This window comes from Emys orbicularis, chromosome 8 (genome assembly GCF_028017835.1).
Source record: "Emys orbicularis isolate rEmyOrb1 chromosome 8, rEmyOrb1.hap1, whole genome shotgun sequence".
In the NCBI taxonomy this organism is placed as follows: domain Eukaryota; kingdom Metazoa; phylum Chordata; order Testudines; family Emydidae; genus Emys; species Emys orbicularis.
The window spans coordinates 105300362-105320998 of record NC_088690.1 but is presented as its reverse complement, the minus strand read 5'-3'; the positions used below and the strand labels follow the sequence as shown (position 1 = coordinate 105320998).

Genomic DNA, 20637 nt, shown 5'->3' with positions numbered 1-20637 from the left:
TAAAGTGATTTCTATTTCTAAACTCTTCTACATCCAAAATCATAGATCAGGATTTTCTATTTTTGAATCACCTTGGGCATTATATTAGCCCCTCTTCCTGTGAAGACTCATTGCTCAACTTAGACATTTGCTTAACTTTACATACTGCGAGTAGTCCCAGTGCCTTCAATGGATCCCTCTGCATGCATCAAGATTTGCTTCCCATAGATAAGCACTGTCTGTTGACTTTCTTACTCATATTTGCTTAAGACTGCATTGAGGTGGGAAATGATCCTCTTTAATAAAAATAAAAAATCAGTATCCACCGATACCCTCTAGTGGCTGCTAATAGATGTACAGATAAATCAGAGATGTATAGAGAGCTGTGAGTCCTAGAAAGGAAATTCCCAGAATTTATTATGGCTGGAATTTCTAAGACTTGAATTTTCAAAATCTCAGGGACAGATCCTCAGCTGGTGTAAACTGTCTTCGCTCCACTGAAGACAACAAATCCATTGAAGTCAGTGGAGCTCGGACGGCTTACTCTAGCTAAGGATCTGTCCCCATGCCTAAAGAGACTGTACTCTGAAAAATAGAGAATTATACCTCTTGTAATACCTTTTGCTGATTGTTTCCCTTGGATCCAAGTGACCTGTTTCAAGGCAACCTACAAAACAGAACCAGGTCAGCTGAGAAGACATTCCAAACAGACAAGAGAATAAGAGAAATAAATAAATGATTTTTTTCCAAAAAGAGGTGAGCTATAACTGTCTTTTCTTTTCATAGATTCATAGATTCTAGGACTGGAAGGGACCTCGAGAGGTCATCGAGTCCAGTCCCTTTGCACACCCTTCTTTCTCTTAAACAAATTAGAGAGTCTTCTTGTCCAGGAAAATGCTGTGGGCAATTGCATTTGCTGAGCTGTGGGAAGTCATGGAGTCAAAGGAACAAACTGAATGTGTTCTGGAATGTTGTGCTTGTCTTGTTTATATTGATGTTGCTCTTTAAATATTGCAGTACCGTGGCTGTTAATATTCCAGTGAACAAGGATCAACATAAATTGCATTGGGGAGCATTTGTTGCAAGCAAAATGGGACTGTTCTTCATACATTTATTTGATTTGCATAAAGCAACAATCTCAGCTAAACCCCACACATCTGCCAATACCCACCCATCCACTGACTTTCTGAACTCCATCCTTAATGCATAAACCAACGTGTGCATGTGTGTGAGAGAGAGATTTGTTTCAAAACAGTGGCAACAATCATTCCCTTTGTGTAGCATATATCTTAACAAACAAGAAATCTAAGTAAAATACAGTTATGTCATTCAATGCCTTTCTTTTTTCCCCCAGTCTTGTTTCAATGAGCAAAAAAAGACTAGTAACCTTGAGGCCTATGTGAAGTGGTTCAATAGACTCTGCTATCTTGTGGCAACAGAAATTTGCATGGTAAGTGAAAATGTGTGGCAGTGTTTTATCACATGCGTGATGTGCCAGTCTGAGATGGTACATTAATAAGCAATCCCAGGGATATATTTTTCATGACCCAGCTAAGTTGTTCACATACGTTTTAATAACGTGTTCACAGAAGCACCCGCGTAAATTACAAACATATAGCAAAACAGAGCTGGGGCGGGAGAGAGGGAGGTGGGAAAGGAGGGAGTCTGTTGATGCAGTGAGTAAAAAAACCCCATTCTGTTGAAGCTGTGAGTGTGTAGCAGATGTGGAGTTGTAGAATAATGAACTCTGCAAGAGAAATAACCTGAATGATGCCATGAGAGACTATTTTTTTTACTCGAAAAGATTCCAGTGGAGAATGAAAAGCAGAAAAATCTTTGTCTTCTGTCTTCTGAATGCTTTTCTGAATGATGAATGTGTCTAAATCCCAATTGAGCCTGCTCCAATCTTCCATTCATCGGGAAGAGACAAGAACTGCCGTAACCTTCTTTCTCCATTACCCGCTCCTCTTCTTGTCTTCTCCCCCTCAAAATTCCTTTTCTCCTTCTCCCTGTCACTTGACCTCTCTCGCCTCCACTCTGACCCCTTCACCTTAACCCCTCTGTCTTTTCTGGCTTATTCCCTGCACAATCCAAGCATGTCCTGGTGTCCCCCAGGCTCAAAAAATGCCCCCTTGACTCACTCCTGTCACTCAAACTACTGCCCCATCTCCCTTCACCCTTTCATCTCTACACTCATTGAACATGCTGTCTACATCTGTCGCCTTGAGTCCTCTCCTCTGGCTGCATCCTGGATCTCTGCTGATCTGACTCTGCCCTCTCCACTCTCCTGCATCTGCTCTTACCATGGTCTCCAATGTCCTCCTCCTGGACAGATCTCATATGTCTTTTACTCCATCTGCATCTTCTTTGACCTCTTTTCTGCCTTTGAATCTGTAAATCAGACTTCCCTTCCTGCAATCTTGGCCTGCCTTGGCTTTTGTGATCCTGTCTTGGTTCCCCTCCTCCCTCTCTGGCTGTTCCTGCTGCATCTCTTTTGGTAGGTGGCTCACCACCTCATTCTCCATGAAAATCTCACCAGAATCTCTCCTAGGACCTTTCCTCTTCCGTCTCAGTGCCCTGTCTCTGGGCAATCTCATCCCAGTGCAAAACTGAAGAGGAACTGAACGACAATGACCATCAGCGCCATGGCTCAAAGTTATCATTGTGTCATTGTTTGGGCCTTTCACGTGGTTCTTTCATGCACTGCCTATGACTGCACATGTAATCTATATTTAATGCTCATTTAAAGTATTTTTATTATCAATATTATTTAATTTGGATTCTGTAAATGACACAAATGTTTTACCTGTTTTAAAAATGTGGAGGATGCGTTGTGGAGGGAAGGGGAAGGGAACGCGGAACCTTTCACCCCAGGGTTGACAGATTGAGTTGTTGGTGACTGAACATTGTTACCATCTGCTGACAGTTTGGTGACCTAGTTGAAAAGAATATGGTGACCTCAATCTAGTTACCAGTAGACATGGGTCTCTAAACCCACAACCACCATCCAAATTAACTCGGATTGGCATGCTCGTGAAAAGTCTCAATAGAAAGGCCAAACTGAATGACCTGTGGACTCTTGTCTCCTCCTTGGATGTAGTTCTTCCAAGTCAGGGCTGAGGCAAGTGCTCAGATACTGTGGTGATGAGTGTGATATGAAACCGAGACAGACGAGAGGAAAAACAGACAGAAAGAAATTAGCAGGCAGATTTTGGGGTAGCTTGCACTGTTCTCGTCAGCGCTATTTCATCTGTGGATCACTCCCCACTTCTGTTACTTTTTCATCAGCAGTAAATTTACCTTCAGGACAGGAGAAAGGGTTTCTAAATACATTGAGACAAAGCCTCCATAGAATGAATGTGCGGTTGTATAGTGGTGAAATCCTGGCCTCAGTGAAGTCAATGGTGAAACTCCCAGAGATTTCAGTGGGGCCAGGTGTCTATTAATTTTTTTACCTGGTAGCTTTAGAGGTATTTGGACAGTTTATCTCTGCAGTCAGTAGTCTCTAGAGGCTGGCTTTCTGCTTCACTGCCAGGTCAATGGTTGAATGAGCCGTTAAAAGGTTTTGGCCCCATGAAAGCTTTGATTCAGGAGACTGTCAGTCACAAATGTCATTAGTCATAGAATCATAGAATACCAGGGTTGGAAGGGACCTCAGGAGGTCATCTAGTCCAACCCCCTGCTCAAAGCAGGTCCAATCCCCAGACAGATATTTGCCCCAGATCTCTAAATGGCCCCTCAAAGATTGAACTCACAACCCTGGGTTTAGCAGGCCAATGCTCAAACCACTGAGCTATCCCTCCCCCCCAATCAGTCAATCAAACTGCTGTACAAAATTAGGCAATAGCTGGGCTTTTTTTAACAAACTCAGCTGATAGAGCTGTAAAGTTAGGATTTTCCTGGGTAGGGCACCAAAGCCTGTTTTGCATGTGCTTGTCGCGACTATTTATTTATTTAATCTGCAGCCTGCGAAAAAGAAACAGCGAGCACAAGTCATAGAGTTCTTCATTGATGTTGCCCGAGAGTGCTTTAACATAGGGAATTTTAATTCGCTGATGGCAATCATATGTAAGTATGGTAGATGCTTCAAAATAGAATTTTTCTGTTTGGCATAATGGCTGTAAAAAGCACATCTGACTCCTAAGTGTTTTCCCCCTCTTCTTATTTCCTCCTAGCTGGAATGAACATGAGTCCCGTCTCCAGATTAAAGAAGACCTGGTCAAAAGTGAAAACAGCCAAATTTTTTATTCTCGAGGTAAAAAAAGAAGCTTCGTTGTTTGTATTAATCAAATGTATTTAGGTGCACAATACTAAGTAGAGCAGTGGTTCTCAACCAGTGGTCCGAGGCCCCCTGGGGGGCCGCGAGCAGGTTTCAGGGGGTCCGCCAAGCAGAACCAGTGTTAGACTTGCATGGGGCTGAAGCCTGAGCCCTGAGCCTCGCTGCCTGAGGCTGAAGCGTGGCCCATGAGCAACTTAGCTTCATAGGGCCCCCTGTGGCATGGGGCCCAGGGCAGTTGCCCTGCTTGCTACCCCTTAATGCTGGCCCTGGCTTTTATATGCAGAAAACCAGTTATTGTGGCACAGGTGGGCCGTGGAGTTTGGGGGGGCCTCCGAAAGAAAAAGGTTGAGAACCTCTGAAGGAGAGGATCTTCATAGACTAGGGTTCAAAACCTCTCTGGAGAGGCACGTGCGAGCAGAAATGTACCAACAGAAGGTGTAAAACAACTATCATGCAGAGAGCAGCTGGAGCACCTGAATTCTGCCTCCACTCACCAGGGCAGAGTAGGGAGGCATGAATGGAATGTGCCAAAAAGTGGGTGTAATCGGCATGAACTCCTCTATAAAGGATCATTCATGAGCCTGCTCTTGCTCTCAGTGAAGTCAGTGGCAAAACTCCCACTGCACGATAGTGCCGTAGTGCTCTGTGTACGGCACCCAAGCGAATCACTCCACCTCAGAGGTGGCGAAAGCAAGGCACATAGGGACACATAGCTTTTGTGGGGGGCCGTTACAGTGTTCTATGGAGACGTGCCAGCGCATTACTGCAGGGGATTCACCCTGATGCCAGCCAGATTTAGCCTAAGATAAACGGTGCATAATTTTGTACCACCTATTCAGGCATTCATCATTTTTTTTTCCATTGGGAAGCAAGAATTTGGCCTGATATCTATATAATATGTACAATGATGCTATGATATCTATCCCATATATGCCACCTTGTTCAAATAAAATTGTGCTGATTTTAATATAAAAATCAAAGATACAAACAACCACAATCTATACATGTAGGTTTTTAGCTGTTTCCATGGCCAGCACTTATAGGGAATTAGGTAGAATTATGTATCTCCTGGGGATATAGGTGTGGCCTCTGCCCAGGACTTTGGAACAACCAAGGAAAGACTGTCCTTAGAGAATCCATCTCAGGTTTTACGCTGAGCCCCTACCGAACGGACTGACTGGATTTGGGGAGTTCATTCAGTGCTAGCTGAGCTCTCCCACACTGCCACATTATGATGATCTCTATTAATCTAAAATCACGTCTGGATGCCTTGGTAAATAAGCATTAAGCCAGATAAATGTGACAAGAAAATGACGACGAGTTGTCCATCCCTAGACCGTACATATTCAGATCTCCATTACTGCAACTTGGTTTTAAATTCTGATGAGAAAAAAGAATCCAAGTCCTTTCTGATCAAATACACGGCAATTGTCTCATTTTGCACCTAGCATCAGATGGACCCTACTGGTAATTTTTATAACTACAGAACTGCGTTGCGAGGGGCTGCCCACCGATCCCTCACTGCACACAGCAACAGGGAGAAGGTAGGTCTGTCCCCGTCTTGTGGTCTTGTTTATTTCTGAATGGATGGGGGATGATTAAAGCTGGTGGTGAATCACTGGAATTTGCAGTGTGCACTTCGGGTGAACCCCACCATCACCACCAGCACAAGTCTTATGTACCACTTAAATCCCACTTCAAACCTCAAAATAGTACTTAAGTGAATCTGCAGTGGTCCATAGGTCTTTTGCTGCCCCCCCTGCCTGATCATTACATACATCTCCACATCCCTTGAAAATTCACTTAGGGCTTGTCTGCAAAGGGAAACTGACCAGCTTTGAAGCGGCGTTAACTATTCCAGAATAAAGGGTCCACGTGGGGGAGTTATACCTGTGCAGCTACAGTGCAATAGTTATTCTGCTCTAGCTATACCAATCATTTTCTCTGTGTAGACAAGCCCGTCTTGTGTAGTGGCTGACTTGAGACGGTGACCAAAGGTGCTGCTACTCAGAGATGACTGAATGGCACTTAGTTAACAGTAGGTGACCCTGACTTGCCCAAAGCACTGTTGGCAAGTCTGACACTTACAGCAAACCTGGGGCCTAATTCTACCCTCAGATACCCAGATTTAACTCAAAAAGAACAGGAGTACTTGTGGCTCCCACTGCACTAAGTGAGAGCTGCCCCCTGGTATCTAAGACCAGATTTCCTGAGCTGAAAGAAAAGGATGGAAGGTTTCCCAAATTTTAAATCAAACTGAATCAAAGAGAATCCCGCCAAGTTTTTAATGCTCAATGTGCATTTGCCAGAGGAAGATGCATTTGAATAACACATTCCTTGTTTGTGAGTGAATGAAACTTGAAGATAATTAAATATGAGTGCATTGTGATTTCAGAATTATTTTCTTCTTATCACCTCTTTTCAGCTATGATTATATCTGTTATGAGTGTTATGAGCTCCATTGTATTTCTTCTGGTTTTCTTTGTTTTTCCCCATTCACTCTAATTTTTATTTTGTTAAAACAGTTTTTAAAAAATGTTGTGATAGCACATTGTTATAAATAGAGAGAAACTCTCTGGGTGCAGCGAAGCAGATGCTGCATTCATAAGCGTAATGTGAAATTGAATATTCATTGCTAGAGGAACTGGGCTAGATTCCGATCTCACATCTGTGCAAATCTGATGTAATTGCACTGAAGCCAGTGGAGTCGCACAAGGTTTACCCTGAAATGAGGTCGGAATCTGGTCCACAGGCTGCCATTGTTGTAAGGGAAATATGCAGAGTTGTTCTGAAAAGCAATACCCTGCTGTGGGATGAGCTGATGAATTGGATATTAATGAAGAGTAGAGAAATTCCTTGAACAAGCTCACACATGCTTCATCTAGAACCTGACATTTTGAGATGCTTATGCAATCTATTCCTCTGGTGACAATCATATATATTCAAGCCTGCTGTTTTATTACTTTACCTTAATTCCTGTGGAAATTCTCTGCCACATCCCTGTCTATGCCTAGTTAAGACCAAGCACCATGAGGTTAGTAGATTGATAGGAATCTATATTACTTGAGGAAAAAACCCACCTTCTCTTTTCTTTGTGCACATAACATATTAGCCTAAGAAAATGTTCATGCATAAGGCTCAGTGGCTTAGCATTGCTGGGTACATTAAAATCCCAGATATGTCACAGTACAAATTTAGACCCCAGATCTTCCTAATTTCATTGCTTGTTATAAGCGAGGTACCTGGCCAAGGTATTTGGTTGTATTGTCATTGGATAAAATTCAGCAGAATGTGATCGCAGCCCATGGAAAGTGTTACAGGGTTTTCTGTCAGTCTTTTAGCAAAGCTCACCTCTTGGAACCTCAGAAACCAATTTGTTTTCAAATTGGACTATGTTTATAATGTTTTTTCCCAATCACTTGCAGAATAAGTATGTTTACTGCTCTAGGCTGTGTATAGAACCTCTGTTCAGGAGCAGTGGGCAAAAAATGATACATTCTGGAGGGCGCTAGATAAACAACATCAATAGCCAAAGTGTTCCTAGATAAATAGGTCCTGGCATCAGGGTGCAGAGAGGTTTTGAGGAGGGTTTAAAAAGGAAAGGTTTATGAATTTTGATGGACAGTTTGTCCGATGAATAGCAGATGGCATGGGGGAAAGCGCAGAGGAGACTGAGGGACAAGTGGAGAAGAGAGTGGCATCACTGGGAGAGAGAAGACGGGGAGTTGACAGTTTGATACGTTAGTAGGTTTGATAGACAACGTGGGGCTCACTGGTGAAGGGTCTTAAAGGCAAAGCAACAGAGATTGATGCATTGGAGAAGAAGCCAGTGGAGGTATTCAGAGAGAAGAGCGATGTCTGCTCTGACCACGTCACCTGGGGTTGGACAGGATGAGCTGAGTCCATATACAAGCCAATCATCAATAATCCTCTTTTCTCCCTTTTATTGTCACCGATTCCTACATTATCCACTGTATCTTATTTGCCTTCTTTATACAAATGGTCTCATTGCCTTGTCCAGGATGTGGTCCTACCTAGACACCTTTGCATTGGATTAGTTGTCTAAAAAACATTAATTCTCGGAATGATTTAAGAAATAATAAAATCCCTACAATCTGGACTTTGAGTTACATGATCTGTTGAGTTTGGGATTTAGTTTGTAGCCTTATTCTTTGCTGAATGTCAAGTGATGAATGAAAGGTTGACACTAAGTCAGAGGGTAGATTTTCAGAGCTGAGCATTTGAGATGAATAACTTAGAACCTTAATTGAATGCCTGATTTGACTTGCAGATATTCAGGATGTCTGAGCAGCCACGTGGGCTGCTCACGATCGGGTGCACACTTGATGTGCCGTGCATTCCAAAAGAGCGCTGGCAAAAAGCAGAAATGAGCTGCAAAGAACGTGACGTAGGGCAGCAGCTACTATTGACGGGCCTGGCCACTAATTTTTTTCTGTTGCAGCTTTGAAAATGTGAGGCAAAATCCTTTCCTTGCTAACCTGCCCTGTGGAAACAGCAATAGCAGCTGAGCAAGAGGTCCAGGGCACATTCAGACCATACCCCATGTTAGCCAGTCCTCCAGCTAGCTTGCTAGGGAACGGTAGATAGGAGCACTGCCCAGCTATGGTATGAGTGTGGCTGCCTCCTGCACCCTTGTAATACAGAGGCACAAGTTTGCAAGATGAGACAGGATCTGGGCCGTGCTTACTGTTTTTCCAGGTCATTGTGTTCTCCGTGTCATTTGTGCCAAAGATAAATAAAACCACTGTGAAAGGGATAGTGACCAACTGCCTGCTGGGATAGGCTACCATGGATTCTGCCTTGTTTGGAGTGGTTTCCAATTTTCTGGCATTTTCGCTTGTTCCTGCTTTGCGATCAGTGCATGGGATGGCTCTCTAGCGTCTCCCTGTGACTTTACCTAGGTGTATGGAATATCTTTGGCTGTTCTGTCTGTCTTAGGTATGTCTCTGGCCCCCAGAACCAGAGTATCTGAGCACCTCACAGCCTTTAATGTATTTCTCCTCACAACACCCCGGGGAGGCGGGGCAATGCTATTATCCTCATTTTATGGGTAGGGAATGGAGGCACACAAAGACGAAGCGACTTGCCCAAGGTCGCACCGGAAGCTTGTGGCGGGGCCAAGAACTGAACGTGCGGCTCCCCAGACTCCATCAGTGCCGTGCTTTTTCTTTTTTTTTTTAGCACTGTATTTTTCTTCTCTTGTCTCCTCCACGTAGTTAGACAGAAGTGAAGCTAGAGGGCCCAATGGAGTGAGCTGGGATGCAGCTTGGCCAGGGTTGGGGGAGGCACTCTACTGCTGAAGGCATGGACGCTGCCCAGCCTCCAGCCCAGCTAACCAGGGCCCTTTGGTGCTAGCACCATCTGGCGTGCTGGATCGCCCCTTACCTTGCTTTCAGGGTGTGCTAGTGTCAGCATTCTGCCTGGCTCTCGTATGTGTGTAGTGAGGGAAAGGTGCTTCCTGCACTCTATTGCTACCATCCTCTCAGCACACCCATGGAGGCTCAACCTGGAAGTTAGCCCAGAGTCTCTTGTTACATTGACCCAGCTATCTTCTCCCTGCATAAATGGTTTATTTAGAGTATTTTGTATTTGCTTAGGAATGAGTAGGCTTTAAATAAATGTATGCTAATGCGGCCCTTCAAGCCGTGACACGAGACAGTGGCTAATTTCAGAGTTAATAGAAATAAGCCCCCCACAGGGTAGAGGGACAGATCACGTGACAATAAAGGGTTTGTATTCTGTGCAGAGTTCAAAGGAGCATGTTTGTGAGAAATTAACTCCGCTTTCATGTATGCAGTCAGCTGACCTGTGTCCTCCCCAGAGTTAAGTCATTCCACAGGGAATCACCATTTTGCGTTAATGATGTTTGTCTAAATTGCTTTGAAATGTTGGACTCTGTACAGCGTAATGCTGTGTACGTTGTTGCTATCTGATACCACGGGGAAGTGCTTGTCTGATTTCATTAACTTGGGTCCTTCTGAAGGAAGCGATTGTCTTTCTCTCTCTCTGTGGGCGTGTGAGTGGATTGGATGGTTTGGGGGGAATCAAAAGGGAATGAAATGTGAATTTCTGGCTCTAGCCCAAGGTCTGTGCTAGTTAAGTGGCTGGATAATAGCCCGCCTTACAAATATAACTCTCTAGTGTATCTGCTTTCAGTACAGAGATTCTGAAACTAAAACACACAGGGTGATATACTCTTATTGGGGACATTTATTGGGGGTTTTCGGTCTTTGAGCAACCATTAAAATCCTATGTGAAGAGAACTAGTGATCTCGGTCACTTCTGGATGGTGATCTAAGTGACTCACTTCAATTTCTAGTGGACACGTTTCCATATCACAAAAAGACTGTCACAACTGTCATGAAGTGGTAGCCTCAGCAGACTTGCCCTAGACTGAATAACTCTCTTTCCCTCAGGGCTGCTCCCTGTAGGGAAGGCTTCAGGTTCATTAGCCAGCCATGGGACCAATCCTAAAAGCACCGTCAACTCGCAATTGATTGGCACTTCGTAGGATCAGGCCCAATGTGTTGGCGTTTTCAGTGTGCCCTTTCCCATACTGTATCCATTCTATGATTCGATATAGTACTGGAGTCTCCAGGGAGACCAGTCTGGCCTTCCTTTGGGAGCACTACATTTACATTCAAGAAATCCTCAATAACCTTCACAGAAAGAAACTCGCGGGAACGCATCCCTTCATCAGCTCACTCGATGCATTACCTCAGTTGGACCCGAAAGTGGTTTCTGTTTTTATAACAAGAGCAGCATTCTGGTTTTGGGAGTCCTTGCTTACATTTCCTTTTTAGTATCTTTCAAGTGCTTGCACTCCCTATTGGTACATTGTGAAGGCTGTAGACTGGAAAATCACTGGTGACATTCTACCCTAGTTCCACTTCAGATACCACTTCAGCTGCTGTTCAGCATGAGACTGAATAATTCTTAGCTAAATGATTGCTTCATTGTCATCAATTCCCATAGCCTTGCATTTCCTCAAAGCTATTATACTTTCACCTAAGATATAGTTCAGCTCATTTACTAATTGGCCAGAAGATCCACTTGGATACTGAAACCCACATGGCGCGTTCTTATGTCCATTCACGGTGATCAAGCCCATACTCAGCTACTTAAATTGCAGATGTGGCAGCTACAAAGATGCTCACAAGGTTAGTACTGACTCACTGGACCAAGCCCTTTGAGTGGCCTTTCCCTAGTATGGCCCACCCGCACAACAAGAGTGAAGACACAATCTTGGTCTCTGGTACTGATGTCCTTGCTGAAAAGATGCTCCGTCACTGGCTGGTCTGCCCCATAGCTCTCAGCATTTGGGTTTGGCCCTGGTATCATGAGAGCTCCTTACCCCACCTTGAGATAGGCCCACTGTAGTCTATAACCATACCAGGATGCTCAAGGCTTCAGGACCCTATTCCTAAATCCAACTTTAGAATTTGTAAGGCCAAATTCTTCTGTAACCTAACTCCACTGAGTTCAGAAGATTTACACTAAAGTGGAATTAGGCCCCTACTATACAAAATAAAGCTAGATGATAGTGTATCATATTGGTTAGAGGGAAGGCTTTGGATCTGAGTGTGTCTTCCAGTTTGCCCCAGATGATCCCCAGTGCTTGTTTTGAGTGCTCAAAGGCCTCTCTGATTACTACCAACATTTCTTGGTGTACCAAGCGTTTAATTTCAGTATTCCCTAGGATAGCCCTTACTGAGCCTTCGCAGGAGTGTCTCTGACTTTTCATCTTCATTTCCACCAAACCAGGAATAAAATAAACACCTTTCTTTCTCCAACTCTCTTCACTGCCTCCTTTTTCCACATGGCCTTGATAAAATTGGTGCCAGACCAGTCCTTTTGCCTTTTAGTCTATAGCTTTTCATACCAGCGTCTTTAGGATGAATTAGTGTTGCACCCAGAGTCCATGACATTTTGTGATGCTGACAGATTATGGGCTAAACCAGTGGCTCTCAACCTTTCCAGACTACTGTGCAGGAGTCTGATTTTTCTTGTGTACACCCAAGTTTCACCTCACTTGAAAACTACTTGCTTACAAAATCAGACATAAAAATACAAATGTGTCACAGCACAATATTACTGAAAAATTGCTTACTTTCTCATTTTTACCACAGAATATAAATATTGTACTTACATTTCAGTGTATAGTATATAGAGCAGTATTAACAAGTCATTGTCGGTATGAAAATTTAGTTTGTACTGACTTCACTAGTGCTTTTTATGTAGCCTGTTGTAAAACTAGGCAAATATCTAGATGAGTTGATGTATCGTCTGGAAGACCTCTGTGTAGCCCCAGGGTACACGTACCCCCGGTTGAGAACCACTGGTCTAAACACTACTTTTCTCCAATCCGGAGAAGTAATGTGGAAGCCATAATTTTGCTGGTTGTGGATCACATCCTCAGCCAGTGTAAATCCACATTACTCCATTGGAAGTCAGTGGAGCGATACTGATCTAGGCCATCTGAAGACCTGGCCCTGTGTCATTAGTCGCAAAGCATTTTACCAAAGGTTCAGTGTAAATCACCCTGTTTCGTCTGAGTCATTAGAACTTCTGCTATTCAGATTAGAGTTTTGGCCCCTTTTGGGCTTATCTACACAGGAACGTGGCACTCTTACTCTGAAATAAGAGTGTCCGCACCTGGAATTATTCAGGAGAATAACTCCATGCAGAGACACACCCTGAGTCACAAGATTTTATTATTCCATGTTTGTTTATTTTGGTGTGATTGTTAGCATAACTGCATCTGTAGCAAGGGTTCTCCATCCTCATTGTATTCTTTGGCTCCTGGCTATCTTTAAATTGTTGTCAGTGAATCCATTGGCTTATAAAACAACTCTGTAGACAAAAGAATCTTATCTTTGCTCAGGAAAGTGATGCCACTGAAATATTAAGAAGGAATCGGAGACTAGTTGTAATTATTGCTTCATTTTTTGCCCATAGTGCCCACAGATTGTTCATTTCAATGGTGCAACCATCCCCCAAATCATTGAAAATACCTTTGTACCCTCCTTCCCTGGTGCTTGTCTATCATTGTATTGCTTTATAATAGAACAGTACATTGGGAAGTTAATCTTTTTTCCCCTCTTCTGACTGAACTTTTCTTTCCTGCAGTGAAAATATGGAGCCACAAAGATAATCGTTGTGTCATTCCCTTCACAGATTGTGATCCCTTTCTTCAGCCTACTGATCAAAGACATTTACTTTTTGAATGAAGGATGTGCTAATCGCCTTCCGAATGGGCACGTCAACTTTGAAGTAAGATCTGCAAATGTCTTTATCTACTCCATCCTGATAGCACTATCTGAGACCATTTGCACACGTTTCAGTGCAGTCCGACAAAGACTAGATCCTACAAAAGGGATGACCTTGTGTGACCCTCCTTGAAGGTCAAACCAATCCCAGGATTCCCTTAAAAAGAATTCATATAGAGAGAGAAAAACATTCCATTCAGAGATCAAAAAACCAAGGAGTTTCTAATGCCAAATGAGTGGCAGATCCTAACTTGTGTCCTGTGGGTTAGCTGGTATCAGCAGCATAATTGATTATACAAACAGCCTGGAAGGAAAGGGGAATTTTTCAAAGACAAAGGAGAAGTATATTTATCATATATTCATAGATAAGCAAGGCAGTGTACAGTACCTGATACTTTTGTGTACAAGTACTGTAGCGTTTTCTCATTTGATAGGTTAAGAAAAGAGGGAGATTTGCCAAAGCAGGTTTTAACAGAGTGGCTTGCCCCCTTAAGGGATAGAGGCCTGGGGCCAGACGCCCATAGTTATGAAGTAGGCACACCTGGGCAGGGATCAGTGGGTGTTTAAGAGACAATCAGAGGAAGCTGGGGCCAAGAGTGCACAGGAGCTGCTGTGAGCAGGAATCTCCCGCAGGACACCCTGGACCAGGGAGCAGGGTTTGGACTTGGAAGCCAGAGCCAGAGGGCTGAAGAAGGCTGAGAGCCAGAGAGAACAGACTCCATGGGTGTAAGAAGGAGAAGACTCCAGCCAGGTAGGGCCTGGGAGTGGCCTGCCAAAGCAGGAGAGGCTCCTGGTTCAGGTTGCCAACCCTCTAGGATTGTCCTGGAGTCTCCAGGAATTAAAGATGAATCTTTAATTAAAGATTATATCATGTGATGAAACCTCCAGGAATACATCCAGCCAAAATCGGCAACCCTACCCCTGGTAGGAAGGCCTGGGAGTCGGAAGAGAAACTTTATTTGTGCCTCTAGCCTGCCTCGTGCATAATAAAAAGCCCTACCCTTACAAGCCAATGAGCTGCAGTAGCCAGGGGGAGGGAGAGTCTCTCTCTCTCTCTCTCTCTCTCTCTCTCTCTCTCTCTCTCGCGCTTGTTGGCACACACATATACTCAGCCCCGCCTCCCCAACGATGACCACACAGGCACGCACGCCCAGCCCCACCCTCCTCCCCCGTCTCTGAGGCTGCTCCAGGCATGCTGGAATTGTCGTGCTGCCTGGGCTATCGGGGAAGAGGCACGTATCTCCCGGCAGATTTTTTTTTGCCTGTGGGGGCACAGAAAACTGCAGGCCATAGGAATTCTGCGCCCCTGCATCAGTGCCGAATCTCCCCAGGATTAAACTTTTGTGTGTGTGGACTTTTGTTGGACTTTAACTTGGGACTTGGAGTTTTATTTTGAGATTATTTTATGTTAATAAACCCAGACCCAAGGAGGAGTGGCTTTGCCACAAAAAGCCTGTGTGGAGTGTATTTAAGGAGCCCTTTGAAGAGGGGGAAACTGAGGCAGGGGCCTGCACCACAACCTCAGGCCACAAAGGGGAGCTTGGGAGGTGGCATACCCTGTTACAATGCTGTCAACCAATTGAAAACGTTATGTAAATGTAAGAATACAGCTTGAACTCTATAAGGCCTCATCTATAGTCACCATGTTAATCAGGTAAATCGCACACATTTGGCCTGGGATTAAAACTCATGATCTTCTGCTTGGAAGCCTTTACTGATTACACAACAGGAGAATTTGCATTAACCACCATTATACACAGTAGAAAGACATGTCCTCTCTGTAGGCCAGACACCAGATGATAGTAGTCACAAATAGTTAACTTGAGAGCCAAGGTGGGTGAGGTAATAAGGAACTCCCAGGATCACAGCTAAATACAAGGTGGACCAGATTGTTCAGCATAAGTAGTTAGCACATATTGTAAGGGACCATTTAAGATAGAATAGCCCCGTAACACCTCTGCAGTCATAAAACAAGAAGAGGGGTTTAGTTGTAGCAAGGCATAAATCCAGTGTCTCTGTTCAGTCCATTTTGCTATGACACAGAGTTCCTTTCCCAGACTTGAAGTGCTCTGTTTGGCTTGAAAGCTTGTCTTTCCCACCAACAGAAGTTGGTCCAGTAAAAGATATTACCTCACTCTATATCATGGGACCAACACAGCTACAACTACACTGCAGATAAATAGTTGAGTAATTCTGAGTCCATACACTAGAGGGGGGTGTTGCACTAATGTGACAGGATGCTGAATGCAATGTGCATGCATTCCACTTTTTAATATTGCCTTATGCATCACCCCTGCTGTATTCTTGAACTTCGGTGAAAATGCAGAGACGAAGCAGCTTCTATACAATTGCCCTTGTATAAATAAGAAGAAAATTTGCTCCATCAACTCTCAAGTGCTCTCTGAATCTCATCTGAAAACATCTTTTCTCTTTTGCTTGCTACTCTAAGTTTCTGCCTTCCTTAGAGGCATTGTGGCAGAAGGCTTTCACCACACAGTGAGCCAAGCCTGTTGCTTGTGAGTGTCGAGTGGTGCTTAAGGTGTTGTAAGTTAGAGCCTGACTGTAAGAGGGCCTCTCTCTTCACTACAAGGTAGTGATGTGACCCCCCTGCTCGCAAACACATACTCACAGTAGCTTGTGAGGACTAGCACAAGTATAGAGAGTAGCGTAGCCATGGTAGCGTGGCTAAGCTGTGCTGAGTACATACCCACCGTTTTCAGAAGTGTTTGTACTTGGCCACTGCCCATGCCTTCGCAGCTACACTAGCTCTCCTCGAGCGTCTGTGAGGATGTGAATGCACGCGGGGGGATTACACTCCTAGCTTGCAATGTAGACACAGCTTAACTCAGAACACCGTAGGCATCCTTGTGCCTTGGTGGAACAGGTGTAAGGGGTGGGAGGTCTACTTTACATCATCTCACACACGCCACTTTTGATATAATGCATTTGTCACGTCTATCATATATTGCATGAATATTATATGATATATTCCTGTAAAGCATTTTGTACGAAGCTGTATTCTAAACGCTGAGATGTAATAAACTTGGGACACATCCCAGAATGGCACTGAGTTTTATGCCATCCGTTCTTGAGCAAACCTTATGCATGGAAACGGTAAACTGTTTATTTCTACTTGAGAGTAGAGCAGGATTTCATGTGAAGATGGAATGTAGGATACCCCAGCCCTGCTTCTTCCCCTTTCAGCACAGTATGGAAACCAAGGGGAAGTCTTATTGAGAAAATGCTCCCTTCTGAATTTCATGGGGTTCCTTTGCAAATGCATATCCGTGCAGTTTGCATTAGGAAATCTGCAGCCTCTGCCCAGATGTGATCCTTTCAGTGAGGTGATGTTCTTGTACTAAATGGACTTTATAATATTTGCAGAAATTCCTGGAACTGGCTAAACAAGTAGGCGAGTTTATAACATGGAAGCAAGTGGAATGCCCATTTGAACAAGACCATAACATCATCCACTACTTGCATACAGCCCCCATCTTTACTGAGGATGGTAAGAAATCCCTAAATATTTTTTTTAACCATTCAAAATAATATAAATGTGACTGTTTCTCCATCACCACTGATAAAACCCTTATTCGTGCTCTGGTGATCTCTCACTTTGACCACTGTAAGCTGCTCCTTTCTAGCCTTCCTGCCTCTTAACTTGCTCATCACCACACTATCCAGCGTGCTACTGTGAAAATGACCTTCTGGCCCATTAAGTCATCGTTGTGCCACTTTTCCACCACGTCTCCGCCAGGCATCCTATAGTAAGTCACTGCGATGGTACTGCATCTCTAACCAAGGAATGAGGCTATGCAACCACAACAGGGACGATCATGAATGTCAGTCACCCTCTAGCCAAAAGCAGTTCTAGGACTGAAGTCAGGGCTACCTTTCCCTACCAATCAACAATTTCAGCTCTCCAATCAGAAGTTCTCCAAAGCCCCAGGCTATGGGAGTCCAACTCACGTCCCTCACTACAATGAGGAAACACTTTATTTTATTTTTTTTTAAGTATTTTAAGACAAATCTTCCATAGTAATTACTTTAAAATATGATCCGATTCCTGTTCTGAAATTAGTCCCTGTCCCATCTGTGTTCCCCATCTCCTCTCTTACCCCCTCCAATTTGGGGTCTAGCTTGTCACACAGTTTCATTTCATACGGGATTATTTCAGTCGCATCCTGTTACATCATGTCAGACATATCAAGTGACAGCAGCTACATTCCCATAAGCTAGGCTGCATTTGAGTTTATTTTTCCTTTTGATTCTATGGGCAGTTTTCTACAGCCATCCAAGTTAATCACACCAGACAGTTGTTACTTCATAGGCCACATCAGAAGTCAAAATACAGCTAGGAAAATTAAGCTCCAATCCCAGGAGGAATGACTGCCAAAAAGGAATAATTAAAGTGATTAAAGCAATATGTATGGAAAGGAGAGGGAATGGGGGCTTCAGGTGGTGCTTAGGGTACTATGTGTAGGGGAGTGGGGGTTGTAGATCTCTCAAAAGGGCTGTTTTCAGGCTGCATGGTGACCTCAACTCCCTAATTGCTTGCAGACCCTCTCCCCCACATAAAGGGTCATATTCATGCTGGCTTCATGAGATGCCCTCAGTAGAAGCCAGGCTACAGCCGGCCTTCCCTACTGCCAAAGGTAAAGTGCAGTGCAGAAAGACTCGCCATGAGTAAAAGAGAGACAGCGCTGACCGGTCAAATAAAACAAATAAGCTCTCCGTGCCACAATACAGAGTAATAGTGGGCTAACTCTTGAATATTAAAACGTTACTGAATTATATCACCGAATAAAATACAAAGGTGACTGTGGCATTACAGAAAAAAGCATAACTAACGGGTGTAATGCGAAAGTGTCCATGAATACAAATTATGACCTACTTATAAAAGTCCATAAAGCAAGCTAGATGGTAATGCACTAACAGCTCACACAGATGGAATCTTTAATGCGTACCCTTATTTTTGCACTATAAAATGCATCCTGTAGTTCAGGGTTCTTCAAAAAAAGGTCTATTAACTTAGATCAGTTTATACGATTATGTATGTCATGAGCGTGTCATTTCTGCATGGCGTTTTCTCACTCTGGCTGCTGGACTTTCATTCTTATCTAGTGTGCTATTTGTTTAACATGCCTTGTCTCTTAAGGAATTTGAAGAGGTTACAGATGAAAATGGGGAGAGGCGGGGGGATTAAATTCAGTGTTAAATGATGTGAACTTAATTTAATGTAGAAGACTGGGGATTTGTCTCTTCAGCTGTCAATCCTTGATTTTTTACTTTTTGATAACGCATTGGGGGCAGGTTTTCAAAGGTACAAATGGGGTCTTGGCACCCCGGGCTTTCGGTGAGAGTTAGGCACTTCACCACCCTTGGATTTTTAAAAACATTCTGTTTATTGTGTGGGACAGTAGTGACAACAGATGAGAAAGATAACATGTACCAGCAAAACTCACAGGGAATGACTGTAGTTTGGGGAGGCAAAGGGATTTGGGGTTCCTGATGATATTTGACTAACAATTTTTTATTAGGTTTGTATCTGGCTTCCTATGAAAGTGAAAGTCCGGAGAACCAAATTGAAAAAGAGAGATGGAAATCCTTGAGGTAAGAGTTCAGTTTATAAAACCATCATTACAATACATGCACTACGTTGATAGTCCAGAATTAAACTTGACTGAAGTTTGAAAATTTCTTAATAGAACTGGCATCAAATATGTGTCTTGTTGATTGTGCTTAAGGTGTTCTCAGCTTAAGGCTCTAGTCTGCAAAGCTGTAACTGGACTGATAAAACAATGGTCCTAATATAAATTATACATTGTAAATAAAAAGTGCCCAGTTCTTATTTACACCGCTCTAGCTGTGTAAAGGTGCCGGGGAGTAGATGTAAAACACTGCCAGAGTGTCATTTATATCCACTTTAAGGCTCTTTTATACTGCCGGACCAATGTAAACGGGCTTTAGTGTCAATGAAAATAAAGCCTCCCAAATAATACTGAATGAGCCAAAACCAAAAAGCACTGATTATGCATGCTTCTTTGTTTCATCTTCATCATTATAATGTTCCAAATTTGCAGGTCTACTATTTTGGGAAAGACTTGAAGACTCAGATTATTGCAGTACGACAAGAAAAAAAATCAGCAAAAATATTTTGCACTACTGATTCCAAAGATGCCTATTTGGGATTTAGTTTTCCTTTTTCTTCCTTTTTATTTTTGGACTGCTTAATGTGATGAACTGGATTCATCCATTGAAATTAACAGAATTGACTTACAGTATGCACAATTATGCTTTTCTAATTACTCGAGAGAGGAAGGACAACAGCTTATTTGTGGCCATACCAAAACTATGTCAGTATCACTGTAACCTTGTCTCAGAGGGAAACAAAACAAGAGCAAGGAGAGTCATGGTGCTGCAACAGAGAATGGTCTTCACTGGAAAACTAAAGACGCAGTGTGCACATTTCAGAAGCAGGTGCTTCAAACAGCAGCTCGCCAAATCCTTTGAGTATTGTAAAATCAAATTCTGTCAAATGCAGCAGCAATCTGGTTAATTGCTAAGGAAGGAAAGAAGGATTTTATTTTACATCAGCAGCCTCCTGCCTTGTTGAACAATGCACTGACTTCAGCAGAGATAAGCTGCCCGTGGATAAAAACTCATGTAAACCACATCAGCATGAAAAGTCATGCAAACTCCCAAGAATTTTTACATAGAATGATTTGAACTGTGAACATTGGTTATTTCTTCTTTCTCCAATTGTTCTTGCCTTTCTTACTGTGAATCTTGGCAGACTTCTCTGGGGCGTGAGCTGAAGATGAGACAAAATACAGATGTCCTGCTTACACTGAAAGCTGTGGGAAGCAAATGGCTCCGAGTCCTACTTACCGCTGTTTAAAGTATGTAATCTATTCCCTAATTCTGTTGATGCTGAGAGAGGTGTTTTTAAGGCGCCTTACCTTATTGACAAGTGATAGAAGGTGATTGTGTGAGGAAACTCATTGGGTTTGTTTTGTCTCCTCACTTCAGCTTTGGTTCCAGTGCAACACGATATTGGGACACAGGGAGCGGGGCGGGGGAGGAAGA

At 43.4% G+C, this 20637-nt stretch overlaps 1 protein-coding gene across 3 annotated transcripts in view; it reads left to right on the top strand.

Moving 5' to 3' along the window:
• RASGEF1C (RasGEF domain family member 1C) overlaps window positions 1–19656 on the top strand; it is a 109750-nt gene extending 90094 nt beyond the window's left edge. For all 3 annotated transcript variants that reach the window (XM_065409602.1, XM_065409605.1, XM_065409604.1), the window contains 8 exons: window positions 1334–1429; window positions 3945–4047; window positions 4155–4234; window positions 5707–5802; window positions 13457–13552; window positions 16933–17056; window positions 19089–19161; window positions 19632–19656. In XM_065409602.1, the coding sequence (XP_065265674.1) occupies window positions 1334–1429; window positions 3945–4047; window positions 4155–4234; window positions 5707–5802; window positions 13457–13552; window positions 16933–17056; window positions 19089–19161; window positions 19632–19656 (693 nt within the window). The remainder of the gene's footprint in view (window positions 1–1333; window positions 1430–3944; window positions 4048–4154; window positions 4235–5706; window positions 5803–13456; window positions 13553–16932; window positions 17057–19088; window positions 19162–19631) is intronic.
• The last annotated feature ends 981 nt before the right edge of the window (window positions 19657–20637 follow it).